The following is a 16,353-nucleotide window of genomic DNA, read 5'->3' as shown; positions in this document are numbered from 1 at the left end:
GGCAGAAGAGTAGTAAAGGCTAGGCAATTGGGTTAAGTCGCTCAGGGTCACACAGCTAAGAAGTGTCTGAGGTTAACTTTGAACCCAGGACTTCCTGTCTCTAGACCCAGATCTATCCACTGAGCCACCTAGATGCCCCTGTAGATTTGTTTTTGCTTGACTTTATTTGTCACTAAAGAGTGATGTTTTGGCTTTTTTTTTTTTTTAATTGGAGGAGCATGTTGGTGGAGAGAGAGAGGAGTGATAATGATATTTCAGAAAGAAGGGAAAGAAAAGAGTCATTGAAACACATTAAAAAACCCACAGAAGTGAACAGCAGGAGGTTCAGAGAGGGACACAGACAAGCACTCCATCTTTAAAACTAACATGTTGAATTTATTATAAGCTTTTTTTTTCCAAGGGCAAGCGGTTTGTACTCGATATCCGTGGCTTCATTTGCAGTCCTTTTTTCTTCTTTGCATATGGTAATGCTGTTGTTAATTTGTGTATTTCAAGGTTAGGATAATGAAAAAGATGTGGGGGGTTTGGGGAGGGTTTTTTTTTTTTTTTCCGAGATACAGCTTCCAGATGTCCGGAGGCGTCTCTGTGTGCTACCCTCTGGAGTATTGTGGTCACTTCTGGGCACGCCTTTAGGAATTGACATTGCTGATAGGATGGAGAGTTTCCAGAGGAGGGACAGCAGGATGGAGAAGGACCTCAAATTCACACCACACAAAGGAAATGGGGTTGGTTAGCCTGAAGGAAGGAAACAGCCATTTATTAAGCACCAATATGTGCCAGGCACTGTGCTTAGCTGTTTACAGTGATTGTCTCATTTGACCCTCATAGTGACTCTGAGAGGAAGGTGCTGTTTTTATCCCTATTTTACATTTGGGAAAACTGAGGCAGGCAGAGATTAAATGATTTCCTCAGGGTCACATGTGTGACTGGATTTGAACTCGTCTTCCTGACTCCAGTCCCAACTCAGTATCCATTGTACTGGGTTCAAATATGACCTCAGATACTTCCAACTTATGTAATTCTGGGCAAGCCACTTAACCCTATTTGCCTAGCCCTTACTGCTCTTCTGCCTTGGAACCAATAAAGGGTACTGATTCTGACAGAAAGTGAGGTTTAAAAAAGAAAGAAAGAAATTAGCAAGCACTACAAATCCAGGTTTGATTCATAACTTCATTCATTATAGACTTATCTAGACTTCAAGTGATGGAGAAAACAATACTAATACAGATTAAACTTAAAAGCGTGATGTAGGTATATATTTATTTCTGGAAATCCAGTTGTTAAACTTTTACCAGTTGGATAGAAAGGCCACCTAATCCAACCCATTCATTTTACAAAGGTGAAAACTCAAGTACAAAGAGGCCAACCAACCTGTTCCAGGTCACATGAGTAGAAAGGAACAGAGCCAGCCCTCACACCCAAGTCCTCTGACTCCAAATCAGTCTTCTCTCTATTGTGCTGGGTTATTATAAAGAAAATGGAGCAGACAAAAATGCAAATCACTATATAAATGAGTTGCTATTTGCTACTATTGTTTTGTCGCATCCCTGAGATTGATGAAATATGGGATTCCTGGAATGTAAACTTCCTCCACCAGCCATATAAATTGCCAACTGCTCTTTCACTTTTGGCCTTAAGAGTTGCTTGAGGCACAGAGGAGGTGAAGGGGCACATAGCTGATAATAGTAACAGGACCTGAATCCAAGCCTACTTCACTCCAAGGCCAGTATCCCATTATTTTGTTTCACATCATCATCACCATTTTCCCTCCTTAAGCCTAAAATCTCAGGATCAACCATTCAGTCTTTGAGCTGGAATGCTTTTTAATATCTCCTAGTCAAACACTGTCATGATACAGATAAGGAAAGTGGCAAAATCATAAGGCTCATTAGTGTTCACAATGGAACTGAAACTCAGATTCTAACTATTGGTCCAGAGCCCTTTCTACTAAATCTAACCACCACATTGGCCACAGTCTAGTGAAGGTGAGAGGAACAAAAAGAATTTTCATACAAGGCAAAATGTAAGTGATTCAGGATAGGGATAGAGAACTTTGGGCATTTAGGGAAAGGAACAATCACTACATCCTGCTCTGGTTCCCTTATCAGTTTTAGGGTGAGGTTGAACTAGATGGCATCCAACATATAGATCTATGAAATGATTCAGGGACTGGGTAATCTGCCCCAGCTCAGCCAATCTAGAGCTACCATTTGTTAAATTTGTAACTGAGGCTAAATTCTTTTGCCTATATCTGCATCTCTGTTATCATGATTATAATTGGTGTCTGCATAAAACTTTTAAAAGGCAACCTAAAAACTATTGTGATAATTCAGCTATGATCTCATATGTGGTCCTAAACTGGGCTGATAGCCATAAGGTTGGGGAAGGAGGTTTAAGAGATAGAATCAATAGAACTTATGATCAATAAAACTCTGTGTCCTGCCACCTCTCACCATTGCTGCTGAATCACCTCACTCCTTATCACACAGATCCCATAATTTAAAAGGCCATCAAGACATCAGTTGGTTCTATACCTTATCTCAAAACAGGCTATAGCATATTCCACACATGACATTACTACTGAGAAAGGAGCTACAAATATCACAACTGAATATGAATGGGACAAACTCACCTATTAAATGGAGGAAAGCAGAATGATGAGGAAGCAGAATTCAACAAAGTTTTTAGAAGAGAGAGGAGCTGGTGGGAATTTTTGCCATTTGCCATTTTTCCAATTTGAGCCACCCTGCAGGAAGGATTGATAGGAAAGGGTGGAAGAGTATATAAGACTCACACTGTGAATTGCTTTGATTATAGGGTTGGGTTTGGCTTAGAGGCTGTGAGGGTTAGGGCTCTAACTGTTTCTTTAGGTATTCATGAGGAGAAGCAAGGAATCAACCAGTAAGTATTTTGTAAACACCTATTATGTTTAGGGATTTAGAGACAAAAAAAAAAAAAAGAAACAGTCACCTCCCTCATGGAGTTCACATTCTACTGGGGGAATATAACATGTTCACAGAAAAGTAAATGCAGGATACATGGAAAAAACAGTGTTGGTGCTGAGGAATAGGGAAATGAAGGAAAAATAGGAAACACCTCTTAAAAGTCAAACTTTGAAGGAAGCTTTGGATACCTCATTTCAGCTATGTAATAGTCTGTGTAAAAACATAGTAATGGGAAATAGAATGTCATGTGTAGGGAATAACAAATAGGCCAGTTTGGATGGAGTATGGCAGGCAGATATATGCCTTAGTGGATAGAGCACCAAGCCTAGAGTCAGGAAGAACTGATTAAAATCCAGTCTCATTTACTGGCTATGTCATCTTAAGCAAGTCATTTAACCTCTGCCAGTGGATAAGAAAATGGCAAACCACGCCAGTATCTTTGCTAAGAAAACAGACATGGGATTATGAAGAAATGGACATGACTGAACAAGAATACATACTAAAATAGCATGCACAAATGAGAATAATGTATAATTAGCCTAGAAAGCTAACCTGAGCCAGATGGTGAATGGCAGTAAATGCCAAAGAATATAGAAACAATGGTGATCTTATGAAGTATCTTAAGCAGGGAAGTGCCATGGAAAGCTCTCTACTTTAGGACAATCATTTAGACAGGTGTGTGGAATATTGATTAGAGAGCACAGAGACCTAGCAGAGAGAGGTTAATTAGGAAGTTATCACAGAATTCCAGGTGAAAGGTGATAAGAACCTAAACTTTGAATGGTTGTGGTGTCAATGAAAAGAAGGGGAAGGATGTAAGAAATAATTTTTGTAGTTGTTTAGTCATTCAATCATGACTCTTTATGACTTCATGGAAAACATTGTCCATGAGGTTTTCTTGGCCAGGGCACTACCTGCCCTGATTTGCCGTTTCTTTCTCTAGTGCATTAAGGCAAATAGAAATTGAGGGACTTGCTTAGGGTCATATAGCTAGTTAAGTATCTAAGGCTAAATGTGAACCTAAGTCTCCCTGACTACAGGCCCAGTGCCTTATTGACTGAACCATCTACTGCCTCCTCAGAAATAATAGGAAGTAGAAATGAGATCTGGCAAAAAAAAAAAACAAAAACAAAAACAAAAAAACAACTGGATATGTGGGGTGAGGGAAAGTGAGGAATCAAGGATAACATTTTAGTTGTGAACCTTGGTGGACTGGAAGGTGAGAGGGAGAGAGACAGAGACAGAGAGAGAATTAGAGAATTCAGGACAAGTGGAATGTGGAAAATGAGCAAGATGCTAGGACTTGAAGTACGTGGGATGGGATAGAGTGAGCAGGGCGGGGGAGGGTGAAATCAGAGAATCGCACTAATTTTGAATTTATAGAAATCATCCATTTCTGCTTACTTACATTCTTTGAATGATCCTTGATTTAATCTCTATGATACCATCTAAATCTGCTTCTCTTCATAATCCAATTTCACATTTATCTGAATAAGTGGGCAAAGAGCCTCATTATATACCTTGAGCTTCAGCAGAAGACTAGAGCTGCAGTAAGTCTGAGAGATCTGAGCTAGTTTTTTTTTTTTTCATTTTATAGGTATAGAAAGTGTGGCCAAGAAGCTTGTCCAAGGTCACACGATGACCTAATGGCTGACCCTGGGTGAATTTAGAATCTAAGCCACCTAACATCTAGCCCAGTGGATTTAAGTGGAAGTTGGGTGACCATTTGGCAGAGACAGTGCAAAGGGTGTTCATATATCAGGAAAAAGTGGACTCAGGCCATCACACTACTATTGAGGGTCAGATTCAGGTCCTGTGAGCTTAGAATGGTTTTGTCATTTTTAAATATAATACAACTTTATTTAAAAAGGTAAAAATCATTCTTAGCTGTGGAGGCCATGGACCAACCCAGCCCCTCAGGCCATAGTTTGCTGACCCCTGAACTAGATGACCCATAAAATCATAGATTTAGAACTGGAAGGGAATTCAAAGTTTATCTAGTCTAACTCCCTTGTTAGGGGTAAATGAGGTGGCCCAGCAGATAGTGGGAGTCTTGCAGTAAGGAAGACATGATTTCAAATCTACCCTCAGACACTTAGTAACTTCATGATCCTGGACAAGTCACTTATAGGGAGAATAATGGCACTTACCTCCCAAGGTTATTGTAAGGACCAAATGAGACTATTTGTAAAGTGCTTTTCAAACTTTAAAGCATTATAGCAATTCTGGCTATCATTTCTCTGCAAATGAGGAAATTTGGACCCAAGAAGAATAAATGATCTGACCATTAGATAATAAACTCTTAGAAGTCAAGCACTCTTTTCTTTTGCCTTTCTTTGTAGCCCCAGTCCTTAGCCTGGTGCCCGGTACCTAGTAGTCAGTTCAATGAATTCCCTAAAGTTGTATATATATACATATATGGAGAGAGAGAGAGAGAGAGAGAGAGAGAGAGAGAGAGAGAGAGAGAGAGAGAGAGAGAGAGAGAGAGAGAGAGAGAGAGAGAGGACATATAGCTATATATGGGATTTTCTTGGCAAGGATTCTAGAGTGTTTTGCCATTTCCTTCTTCAGTGGATTAAAACAAGCAAAGGTTAAATGACCTGTCCAAGGTCACACAGCTTGTAAGTGTCTAAGACTGGATTTTAACTCAGATCTTCCTCACTCCAGCCATAACCTCTATCCCCTGAACCACCCAACTGCCTCCTTAAAAAAATTGCACAGCTAGTAAACATCAAAGGTAGGATTTAAACCCAGGTCCTGATACTACAGGATACCACCTCTGTGTTCCCTTCTAATTCATCAGTGAAATGGATCTATTCCAAAGTAGTTAGGTAGAGAGAGAGGTAGGAGAAGAGAACAGAAGCATTAAAGGACAAAATAAGAGAATAGTCAGCCTAGTGTGTCCAAAAGTCCAGTCAGCCTGGAGTCCAGAAGATCTGGCAAATCTCTTCATTTCTCTGGGCTACCAGTCTAACCCTACCTCTCTCATCCCAAGGCATAAGGAATGAATGATAGTCTAGGTATATAAAGGGCTTTGCAAACCTCAAAGTGCTCTGTATGTGTCAGTCCATCAGCTGTAAAAGTCCAACTAAACCAGTAGGAGCTCATAAACTCTTACTGAAGGTCAGAACAAAGCAGGGAGGCAGGAGCCTAGACTCAAAAGGAAGTCAATGTGAAGAAAATAGCCACCAGCACTTAGCAAAGCACCCAGCACACAGCAGGCACTTAATAAATGCTTATTAGCCCAATTTGACATAGATGACTTTTCAGAGACAATTGGGGGGCACAGTGGATGGAGTGTTGGAAAAACCTGAGTTCAAATTCTGCCCTAGACACTTACCAGCTGTGTAACCCCAGGCAAGGTGCTTAACCTTTCTGATGACCAGATAATTCTAAAAATAGAAGTAATCACAGCACCTGCTTCATAGGATCATTGTGAGAATAAAATAAGATAATATGTAAAGGGGGCAGCTGGGTAGCTCAGTGGAGTGAGAGTCAGGCCTAGAGACAGGAGGTCCTAGGTTCAAACCCGGCCTTAGCCACTTCCTAGCTGTGTGACCCTGGGCAAGTCACTTGACCCCCATTGCCCACCCTTACCACTCTTCCACCTATGAGACAATACACCGAAATTAAGGGTTTAAAAAAAAAAAAAAGATAATATGTAAAGGGCTTTGGAAACCTGAAAGTGCTATATAAATTTACCTATTTTCGTATTTTAATTTTATTATTTGTAATATGTATTATTTAATAAATAATTTAAATTATAAAATAAAATTTTGATTTTTAATAAATAATAATATTGTTTGTTTGTTATTATGGTCCAGTAAGGAACTTCTTGTATATTTCCTGTTGAGCCACTGACCACTGGCAGGATGCCCTGAACTTATGGGTGAAAATAGCTAATGAATACATCTGGCTAGAAAGGGAGACTACTTGCTTGGCAGATCCTTCATAATTCCACTGGGATATGGTTCCTCAATTTTCTGGGTATATGCCAACCTGGCCTGAGGGACAGGTCAGCAAGAAGTCATCAGGGAACCTTCAACAACAGGGAAAATGAGGTGGTTGGCCCTTTGACCATGAAACTAGTTGACCTGAAGAACTCTAGTGACAGAAACTTGGGCATAAGAGACTGTGAGAATTTCCCAATTGGTTCCTGGTTTCCCAGGTTCGCAGGGGAGCTACAACCAAACTCCAGCCTATAGGCCCATTCCCTCCCCCAGCCAGCTTCCCTGGACCCCACCTGCATTATTTAGCAGCTTCCCTATCTCCAACCCCAGGGTGAGTGTCTAGATACGGAAGAGCATCCTCCTGATAGGAGCAGACTGCCTAGGGGTGGTGGGGAGCGAAGAGAGAGCTTCAGGTCCCCATGGCAACCTCTTCCCCTCAGCCCCTGAGCTGCCAAATAAATAATCAGGAGATGGGGGAGCCAGCTTAGCATGGAGATTCTTCTACCCTTAAAGAAAAAGATAGAGGGAGGGGAACACTCAAGGATTACCAGAAGGAGGTCTTGTCTCTTGTCTCTTGGCTTTGGAGCAGAAAAATAGGAGGCCCTGGAGTTGGGCCAGAGGGAGGACCAGAACTGAGGGAAAGCTGACCTTCATCCTGACCTCTGGTGAGGAGCACAGGTGGCTGCTCTCTGATTGGGGCTGAACAAACTGGAGCCCTGGGGCTGAAGGATCCTAAGTATGTGACACAAGGTCCCAGAAGTGACAGTCACAGTGAAGATAATCGAACCAGTGACTTGTAATTCATTCCTCCTCTAGAGCCTATAGACCTTGCCAAGCATTTTCTAGAGTGCCAAGCTATAGGACAAGAAAACCCAGGTTCAAATCCTGCCTCAAATGCTTATTAGTCATGCTAACTAGACAAGTCACTTGGCCCCCTCTGAGCTCCTTGAAAGCAGGGGTTGCCTTTTGCCTATTTTTATAAGCCAGCAAGATTTCTTGCCATCCAATCCAGGGCTCTTTCCATTGAAATAGAGTGTCACCTCTCTGTCCCTCTCCTGTGGGAGGAGGTCCTCTTGCTTACTACCTGAACTGATCAACTCATGGAGCCTTCATATCTCCACTTGTCAATGATTCTCTGTAGTAGCTTCCTCCTTCCCTCCCTTCCCTCATCCTACTTCACAAAAAAATCAATAGAACTTGATCTGGGGTGAGCAGGACTTCCTCCCCACCCTCACCCCAGTGCTAAGGGCCAGATAGTGCTGCAACATCAGCTTTCTTGTTTCAATTTATCCCATCATAATCTGGTTTGGAGTTTCCTTGGCAGAGATACTGGAGTGGTTTGCCATTTCCTTCTCCAGTTCATTTTACAGATGAGGAAACTGAGGCAAATGAGGTAAAGTTGACTAAGGTTACATAACTAGTAAGTATCTGAAACTAGATTTGTACCCAGGAACCTGAGTCTCTGACTCCAGGCTCAGCGCTCTGTCTACTGTGCCACCTAGTTGCCCCCATAGTATCAGGAAGGGCTCAGAGTTTCCAGCTTGGCTGTCCTACCTAGGCTCTGAGGCCTGAGAAAGTTGAAGCCAAGGGAAGATGAGGAAATCACAGTACAGCTAAAGTTGGACAGAGAGGAGAAAGGGAGGAATCCTGTCCAGAGGGGCATGGTCCTGGGTACTAGTCTGACTTCTCCACCAAGAGGCATCCCGAGCCAGATGGAAAATTTGTGCCCAGGAAGGAAACAGGGAACTTAAGAGGCCAATGGGAAGAGAGAGAGAGAGAGAGACATACAGACAGGCAGAGAGAGAAAATTTAATAGGGAGGTTTAGCACCATGGGCCTGCTCTGAAACTGATAAAAGAGCCCAATGGGGACCATCCAAGGCAAGGGGAATAGGTGAGCACAAATGCAATGTGTGACCGTAGACAAGTTTCTTTTCCTCTCTATTCGCTTAGTTCCTAACTCTATGAAATCTCTATGGACCCCCTAGCTCTGTTACTCTATTTCCAAGGCCCACTTAATAAATGTTTATTACCTTTTTGCCCTTGCCTTCCAGCTCTGATGTCATATGTACTGTATTCTAAGAGTCATCCAGCTCTGACAGTCTGGGTGATATGATGAACAGGGCTTTGACTTAGTCAGGGGCAGCGAGGTGGCCTAAAGGAGATGTAGAACACTTAGATGTAAAATAGCTTAGAATGAGGAAGACTCATCTTCCTGAATTCAAATCCAGCCAAAGCTGTGTGACCCTGGGTGAGTCACTTAACTTAATTTGCCTCTGTTTCCTCATCTGTTAGATGAGCTAGAGAAGGAAATGGCAAACCACTCTAGTATCCTTACAAAAAAAACAAAACAAAACTTAAATAGGATTACAAAGTCACACATGACTGAAACAACTGAACAACCCCCCAAAATGGCTTAGCCAAATTGTCAGATATCTTCAGGCATTCTCCCCTACCAGGCATTCTCCACTACCCCCTCCTCTAGCTAATGATGTGGAAACACTTTCCAACAGAGCTATGGAACAAAACAACACAATGAGTTGCCTTAGGAGGTTATCAGCCACCAGTCTCAAGGGTGTTCAGGCAGAGGCTGGAAGACTGAGTTTCAGGGTCTCTCTAGGGGTGGGATTCCTACATAGGATAAGAGGCTGGGCTCTATATATAGGATTCAGTTCTTTCCACATGGGTCATTCCAACCTCTGAAACCAATTTGAACTGGGCAGAGAACTTTCCATAGACCACAGGAGTGAGAAAACCTAGAGCACAGGCTCTCCTTACCTTCCCTGTTTATCCACCCACCCAAAACTTTCTTCTTCTTTTTTTAACCCTTACCTTCTGTGTTAGAACTAATACTAAGTGTTGGTTTCAAGGGAGGAGAGTGGTAAGGGCTAGACAGTTGGGGTTGTGACTTACCCAGGGTCACAAAGCTAGGAAGTATCTGAGACCAGATTTGAACCTAGGACCTCCCATCTCCAGGCCTGGCTCCCTATCCCATTGAGGTACCTAGCTGCTCCCCACCCAAGACCTTCTATGATGAATTCCTAGAACCATGCCTTGGCACAGCTCTAGGCTTGACACTATCCAAGCTCCTTAGAGCCTGCTACTTCATTGCCTTCATTCATTCATCTGTTTAACAATATTAGGGTCCTTCTTTCTTCATCTCTCCAGTGGGGTGTTACATGGTGAAAAATCTTCTTCAGGAACTCTGGAACTTTAATCAAAGTCCTCTGGAGCTCCTAGCCCAGAGCTACTTAACCATTGCTGCAGTCTTCAACTTGCAGACTCCTCCTATCCAAGGTCATCCTATGAGTGAGAGATTAAAGAAAACACAAGAGATTGTAAATCTGGTAGACAGGGAGGATGATGGTACCCTTTACAGTAACAAGGAAGTTTAGAAGTTTAGAAAAGGGAGGCATTTTGGGAGGGAAGGTAATGAGTTCTGTTTTGGATGTGCTGTTTGAGATGCTTCTGGGCCACCCAGTTTGGAGTAAGTAGAGATGTAGCTTTGGAGTGCAGAAGAGAAAGTAGGGTTAGTTGTGTAGGCCAGGGAGCTAAGTAAATCCATGGAAGTTATTTAGAGCACCAATGGAGTCCAGAGAAGGCTTATGAGACAGAACAGTTAGGAGGCACAATGAGGCTGAAAAATCAGCAAAAGAGAGACAGCTAAGAGGAGAACCAAAAGAAAGTGACATCAGGGGCAGCTGTGTAGCTCAGTGGAGTGAGAGTCAGGCCTAGAGACAGGAGGTCCTAGGTTCAAACCCGGCCTCAGCCACTTCCCAGCTGTGTGACTCTGGGCAAGTCACTTGACCCCCAGTGCCCACCCTTACCACTCTTCCACCTATGAGAAAATACACCAAAGTACAAGGGTTTAAAAAAAAAATAATAGAAAGTGACATCAGGAAAATCCAGAGCTGGGGGTTGGTGGAGTGGTGTTAAAGGTTATAGGAATTGGAGATCCTGTTAAAGATAAACAAATAAAAGCGTATACTAGAAAGAGCTAATAGCCACTCATTAAGTACCTGGAAAGCTCAATGGGCACCAAGTGCTCGAGGGCCTTCAGTGCCAAACTGAGTGATTTGTATTTTCTCCTAGCAAAACTGGGGATGATTACTGGCTCCTCAGCCTTTTTTCTCTCTCTTTTCTTTCCCTTAGGTGGCAGCCCTAGAGCGGCAGGTCTTTGACTTTCTGGGCTATCAGTGGGCTCCTATCCTGGCCAACTTCCTTCACATCATGGCCGTCATCCTGGGCATCTTTGGGACTGTGCAGTACCGATCCAGATATCTCATCATGGTAGGAGTCTAGAATACTTAACTTCTTTGTAAAATGAAGAATTTGCTCCCAATGACTTCCAAGAGCCTTTTCAGTTCTAAAGTTCTGTTCCTATGATGCTGTTTCTATGTATGAAATACCTAAACCTGGGATTCTCCAGATCCTTGGTGTAGTTACAGAAGACTCATGTCAGTGGGGGTGGCTATGGTTAAAAGCAAAACAATTGTGAGGAGGGGGCAAAGTGGGAAGGAGAGAGAAAGAGCAAGATAAAACGAGGAAAGTAAGATGGAGGGAAATACACAGTAATCATAACTGAATGTGAATGGGATGAACTCACCCATAAAACTAAAGTGGTTAGCAGGGTGAATGAAAAGCTAGAATCCCATGATATGTTGTTTACAAGAAACACATTTGAAGCAAGGAAACACACACAGAGTGAAGATGAGATCATTTTTGAACAATCAGGACCTCCTGTCTCCAAGCCTGGCTTTCAATCTATCTAGTCACCTAGCTGCCCCCTATATACATTCTTCATGAATATTTATTGGTTTGAACTGGACTCATCTCTTACCTACAGCCTCCAAACCCCTCTACATTGATAACAATGGTCACCAATAAGTAAGCCCTTCCTTTCCTCCCAAAGGACTTTCTACCACTTCCTATAGTTGCCACCTTTTTCAGTAGCCTTCAGGATCCAGTGAAGAGAGAATAAGGGAAAAGGAACCCCATGGTCCAATATCCAGAAAAGGGCTGTGGTCTCCAACCCCAGAAAAGGGTAATAGGAGAAAATAGAAGCAGAGCTGGAATAAAAGAGCTTTGACCCATTGTTCTCAGCAACCTCTGCCAGACACTCAATGCACACATGCATGCCAAGGTTGTCCACTGCATCCTTGGGTCATCACCAGTCATCCTAACTTTTGTCTTGCCATTGGACTTCTGGGACAGAGTGAGGTTGACAATTTTATGCAACTCTGCCTCATTTAAATCTAATTCATATACAAGTCAAGACATTATCTCATGATGTCAATTGATTTCTTTGAGAAAAAACCAGCAACATACAATCTACACATACATGCATACTTGTGGAAAACTGTACTATATGTAAATATAGTACAAAATAGAATTGTAATGTAAAAGCCCCAACCCAGGATACCATGATCTGATGACCTGATGACAGCTCCTAGAATTGAAGGGTTAGTGCCTGAAAGAGATGTTTCGGGAGTTCTGGTTTTGCAAAGTCAAATGCATAAGGAACTCTCACATAGCACTATGGTCACGCTGTATACCCCTAGATCCAATACAATGTGACTTTCCCTCAACAAAACGTAATCCCCTTGTGGGCAGGGACTGGATCTTTTTTTCTGTTCTTGTATCCCCAGCTTCTTAAACAGTGCCTGGCACATTGTAAGTACTAAATAAATGTTTGATGAATAAATGAATAGACCCCAGAATAGAAATAACCCACCCTGCCCCATCTCACCCCTGCCGCCCCTTCCTTCCTGCTTTGTCCTTTTCTCTGTCAGCTGCCAAGGGGTAGGCCTTTCTGGTAGAATGTCATTTCCCAAATGGCTGGCTACTCTGGGATCTGCACAGTCTCAGGCTCTGCAGACTCTCCCAGGAATTATCCAGCCCAGACCTCACTGTTCCTGAACTCATCCCTCCAAACATTCTTCCTTCACCCGAGATGAAATTTATGTTATTAGTGGTTGCCTTTTGTTGTAATGATGGTGAGATCAGGCCAGGAGTGTTCATAACCTGAGCCAGTCAGGGTTATGAGGTGAACTAAGGCCAAGGCGGTGGGACTTTGGAAAAGAGACTGGTCTGTGCCAAGGAAACCTCTGGGACCAGGGCTGGGGACCCCAACCTCTGCAGTCCCAGTGAAGCCTGCTCATCCCAGGTTCCTTGAACCTTGACAGATAGGCACCGCCAGATTCCTGATATCTTCTGTGTCCCCTCTTCCCTTGTCATGATCTCTGAGGACCCTTCAAGCTCTCCTCACCTAAGTCCCGCTATTAACTTCATTTCTCCAACTGTTCTCTCCCTAGTATGCAGGCTGGCTTGTTCTCTGGGTTGGCTGGAATGCATTCATCATCTGCTTCTACTTGGAAGTTGGGCACTTGTCTCAGGTAAGCCCCCCGCCCCCAACCTGGTAATAGCAGTGGGAAAAGCCTGAAGTGGGGCTGGTCTGGGCTTCCCTGGCCTGTCCTCATCCCAGGCAGCTTCTGACCCAAACCAGATCCATATTCCAGGTAGGGAAGGGGGAAAAGAAGGGAATCAACATTTATATGGCATCTACTATGCACAAGGCACTTTATAAATGTGGCATTTGCTCCTCACAACAAACGGGAGAGGTAGATGCTGTGTTATCCTCATGGGTCTGACTGCTCTTGGGGGCTCCCCTTTATTATTATAGCATTTCCTGTTAATTTCCACTCCTTGGTCTTGGCCTGGAGCTAAAGAGCCCTGACATCCCCTAATTCTGCAGCTAAAGAGCCCCGACATCCCCTAGTCCTGTGCTCTGCCCCAAGAGATGAGATTCTGGTACCAGACAGGGTGCATGAGCTTGGGTCAGCTACCAGGAGGGAATGGAGATTCAGAATCAAGCATTAATGGCCGGCAAACAAGATTAGGGGGTCTCCCCTGCTGTCTCCTGTGCCAGCCTACCCACAGTCCCTCTTCCAATCTGCACCATCCCTTTGTGACCGAGTAACAGCACCCAAGGATCTCCCATTACCCTGAGAAATAAATGTAAGGACAGGATACCTGTGTAGCCCACCACTGCCCCCTGCTGGTCACATAGAAGATTCCTAGACCCATTCAAATACTGGACTCCTTCCCACCAGAAAGGACAACTAAGCAGACACACATCCACCTTCTCCTCTTCCTCAGCTTATGACCCTTCCTGCCCATTAAAGATCCAGGAAGAGCCTCTGCCTGTCCCTCCCCTTCTTCCAGGTGTAGGGGAAGGACCAGGATGTCCCACTCGGGAGAATGTGGGTGCACCCATCTCATGGGGAGTGAGCACATGCCAGCTGGGGACCATACAGAACACTGACTGTCCCTTTGGACACATCTCTCTCTCCCTCTGAGCCTTGGTTTCTTCACGGGGCAAATTACACTTCTCCTACCTACCCTAAGGAGTTGTCACAGGGTTTGAATGAGAGCAATCAATGAACAGCAGATTCATGAATGAATGAATGAATGAAAAGCCTTTATTAAGCGCTTACTATGTGCCAGGTACATGGTCCCAGAATGAAGTTCTGGAGATACGCAGACAGAAAGGAAACAAGTCCTGTCCTCTGAAGCTTCCATTCTTCAAAGGGAATAAAACATGCATCTGCATTCACATAGATACAGGACAGAGAAGGAATAAATACACGATGATTGGCAAAGGGAATGGGGGTGCCTAAACAAACTGAGAAACCAGGAAGAAGTCACTTGAGCTCAGGATCCAAGGGAGATTCCAACAGGCAGAAGGGACAGCCCACTGTAAAACCATGGAGGTGAGGAATAAAGTGTAACTTAAGGGCAACATACGGTAAGGATAGGGGGTGCAGCTAGGTAGCACAAGGGAGATAGAGCACCGAACCTGGAAGACCTGGGTTCAAATTTGGTCTCAAATATTTCTTAGCAGTGTGACCCTGGGTGAGTCACTTAACTCCAATTGCCCTTCTGTCTTAGAGTTGTTAATATGACAGAAAATAAGAGTTTGGTGTTTTTTTTTTTTTTAAGAGAAAAATCAGAGAAGGCAGCTTTTATCTACCAAACAATCAGGGTAAAGGCCAAAGAGAGGGAGGATAAAAGGGGAGAGACAGAGAAAGGCCTCTTACAGAAGATGACATTTGAGCTAAACTTGAAGGAAACTAGAGATTCTGAGAGGGAGAGGGAAAGCGATATGAATGGATGGATGAAGTGCTTACAATGCCAGGCACTGTGCTAAATGCTTGGGATACAAATAGGAGAAGTAAAATCAGTCTCTGCCTTCAGGGAACTCACATCCTAATGGAGAAGCTACCCTCAAAGGAGAGAAGTGGCCAGAGAAGGGCACTTTGGTATAGAAAGCTATGACGATGGTGAGAGATGGAGCAGCTAGGTGACTCAGTGGATAGAGAGTCAGGTCTGGAGATGGGAAGACCCAAGTTCAAATTTGGTCTCAGATACTTCCTAGCCATGAGAACCTACACAAGTCACTTGACCCCAGTTACCTCACCCTTACCCATTTCCTGCCTTGGAACTGATAACTTTGTACTGATGCTAAGGCAGAAGGTAAGGGTTTTTTAAAAAATGGATAGTGCGAGATAATGTATATAAAACACTATATAACCTCAAAGTACTATACAGACAAGTCTCATTTTCCATTAGTGGACCATTTCACAGACCTGTACATAAAGTAACTTTTTGCATAATGTGAATTTGCCTGTAGATGTGGGGAATGGAGGGAGGAAAGCAAGAAGGGGACCATGCCATGGAAGGAAGGGGCCAGCACAAGGTTCAAGAGATCATGGGGGCTAGGGACAGAAGAGCAAGAGCAAGAGAAGAACATGCAGGGGCCAGGCAAGAATCAGCAGGAAGATCACACAAGGAGCAGACATAAACACAGACAGGAGAAGATGGCAAACTGTGGGAGCCAAGGCACACGTGTGGTACCCAATCTTGGATGGACAGAAGACAGACACGCAGAGCCTAGATACATAGACAGGTAGATGGAGCTGGGCAAAGGTCTTCTTTTTTCTTGCTAGAGGTCTAAAGCCAATCCCCCAGTTCTTTAATAGTTGGAGTGCCAGTCTCTCTGCACCCCTGTTTTTCTACTTTCACTTAGAGAAGATTTTTAAAGGGTTTTTTGAGGGGTATGGGGAGGGAAGGTGCAGATTGCCAAGCCAAAAGGGCAGGAGCAGAAAGAAAGAGCACACAGTAATGTACAGTAAGGTTAACATAAGTGTTTTTTGGACATGTGGGTTTCTTTCAGAATTCTTTATGTAAAGTCAAATGTCTATAATGCAGATTTATATAAAGTGAGAACTGTCTATACTCCAAGTACTCACTAATATGTTAATATTTCTACTAATATATAATAATGTCTGGAATTCATATTGTGTTTCATTTTGCAGTCCGTGGGAGAAAATGCTACTTAAATGGTAGATATCATATAATATCAATGTGGCAGAGTTACAGAAGGGATAGGATAACTCAT

The 16,353-nt window shown here is 43.3% G+C and overlaps 1 protein-coding gene across 1 annotated transcript in view; it reads left to right on the top strand.

The window, feature by feature from the left end:
- NKAIN1 (sodium/potassium transporting ATPase interacting 1) overlaps window positions 1-16,353 on the top strand; it is a 132,756-nt gene that overhangs the window by 108,220 nt on the left and 8,183 nt on the right. The window contains exons 2-3 of the mRNA XM_044667965.1: window positions 11,046-11,183; window positions 13,208-13,288. Coding sequence (XP_044523900.1) covers window positions 11,046-11,183; window positions 13,208-13,288 — 219 coding nt within the window. The remainder of the gene's footprint in view (window positions 1-11,045; window positions 11,184-13,207; window positions 13,289-16,353) is intronic.

The sequence above is a fragment of the Gracilinanus agilis genome, chromosome 3, assembly GCF_016433145.1.
Source record: "Gracilinanus agilis isolate LMUSP501 chromosome 3, AgileGrace, whole genome shotgun sequence".
NCBI lineage: Eukaryota > Metazoa > Chordata > Mammalia > Didelphimorphia > Didelphidae > Gracilinanus > Gracilinanus agilis.
Note: the sequence above shows the minus strand (reverse complement) of the source record. Positions and strands in the feature narration are given on the sequence as shown.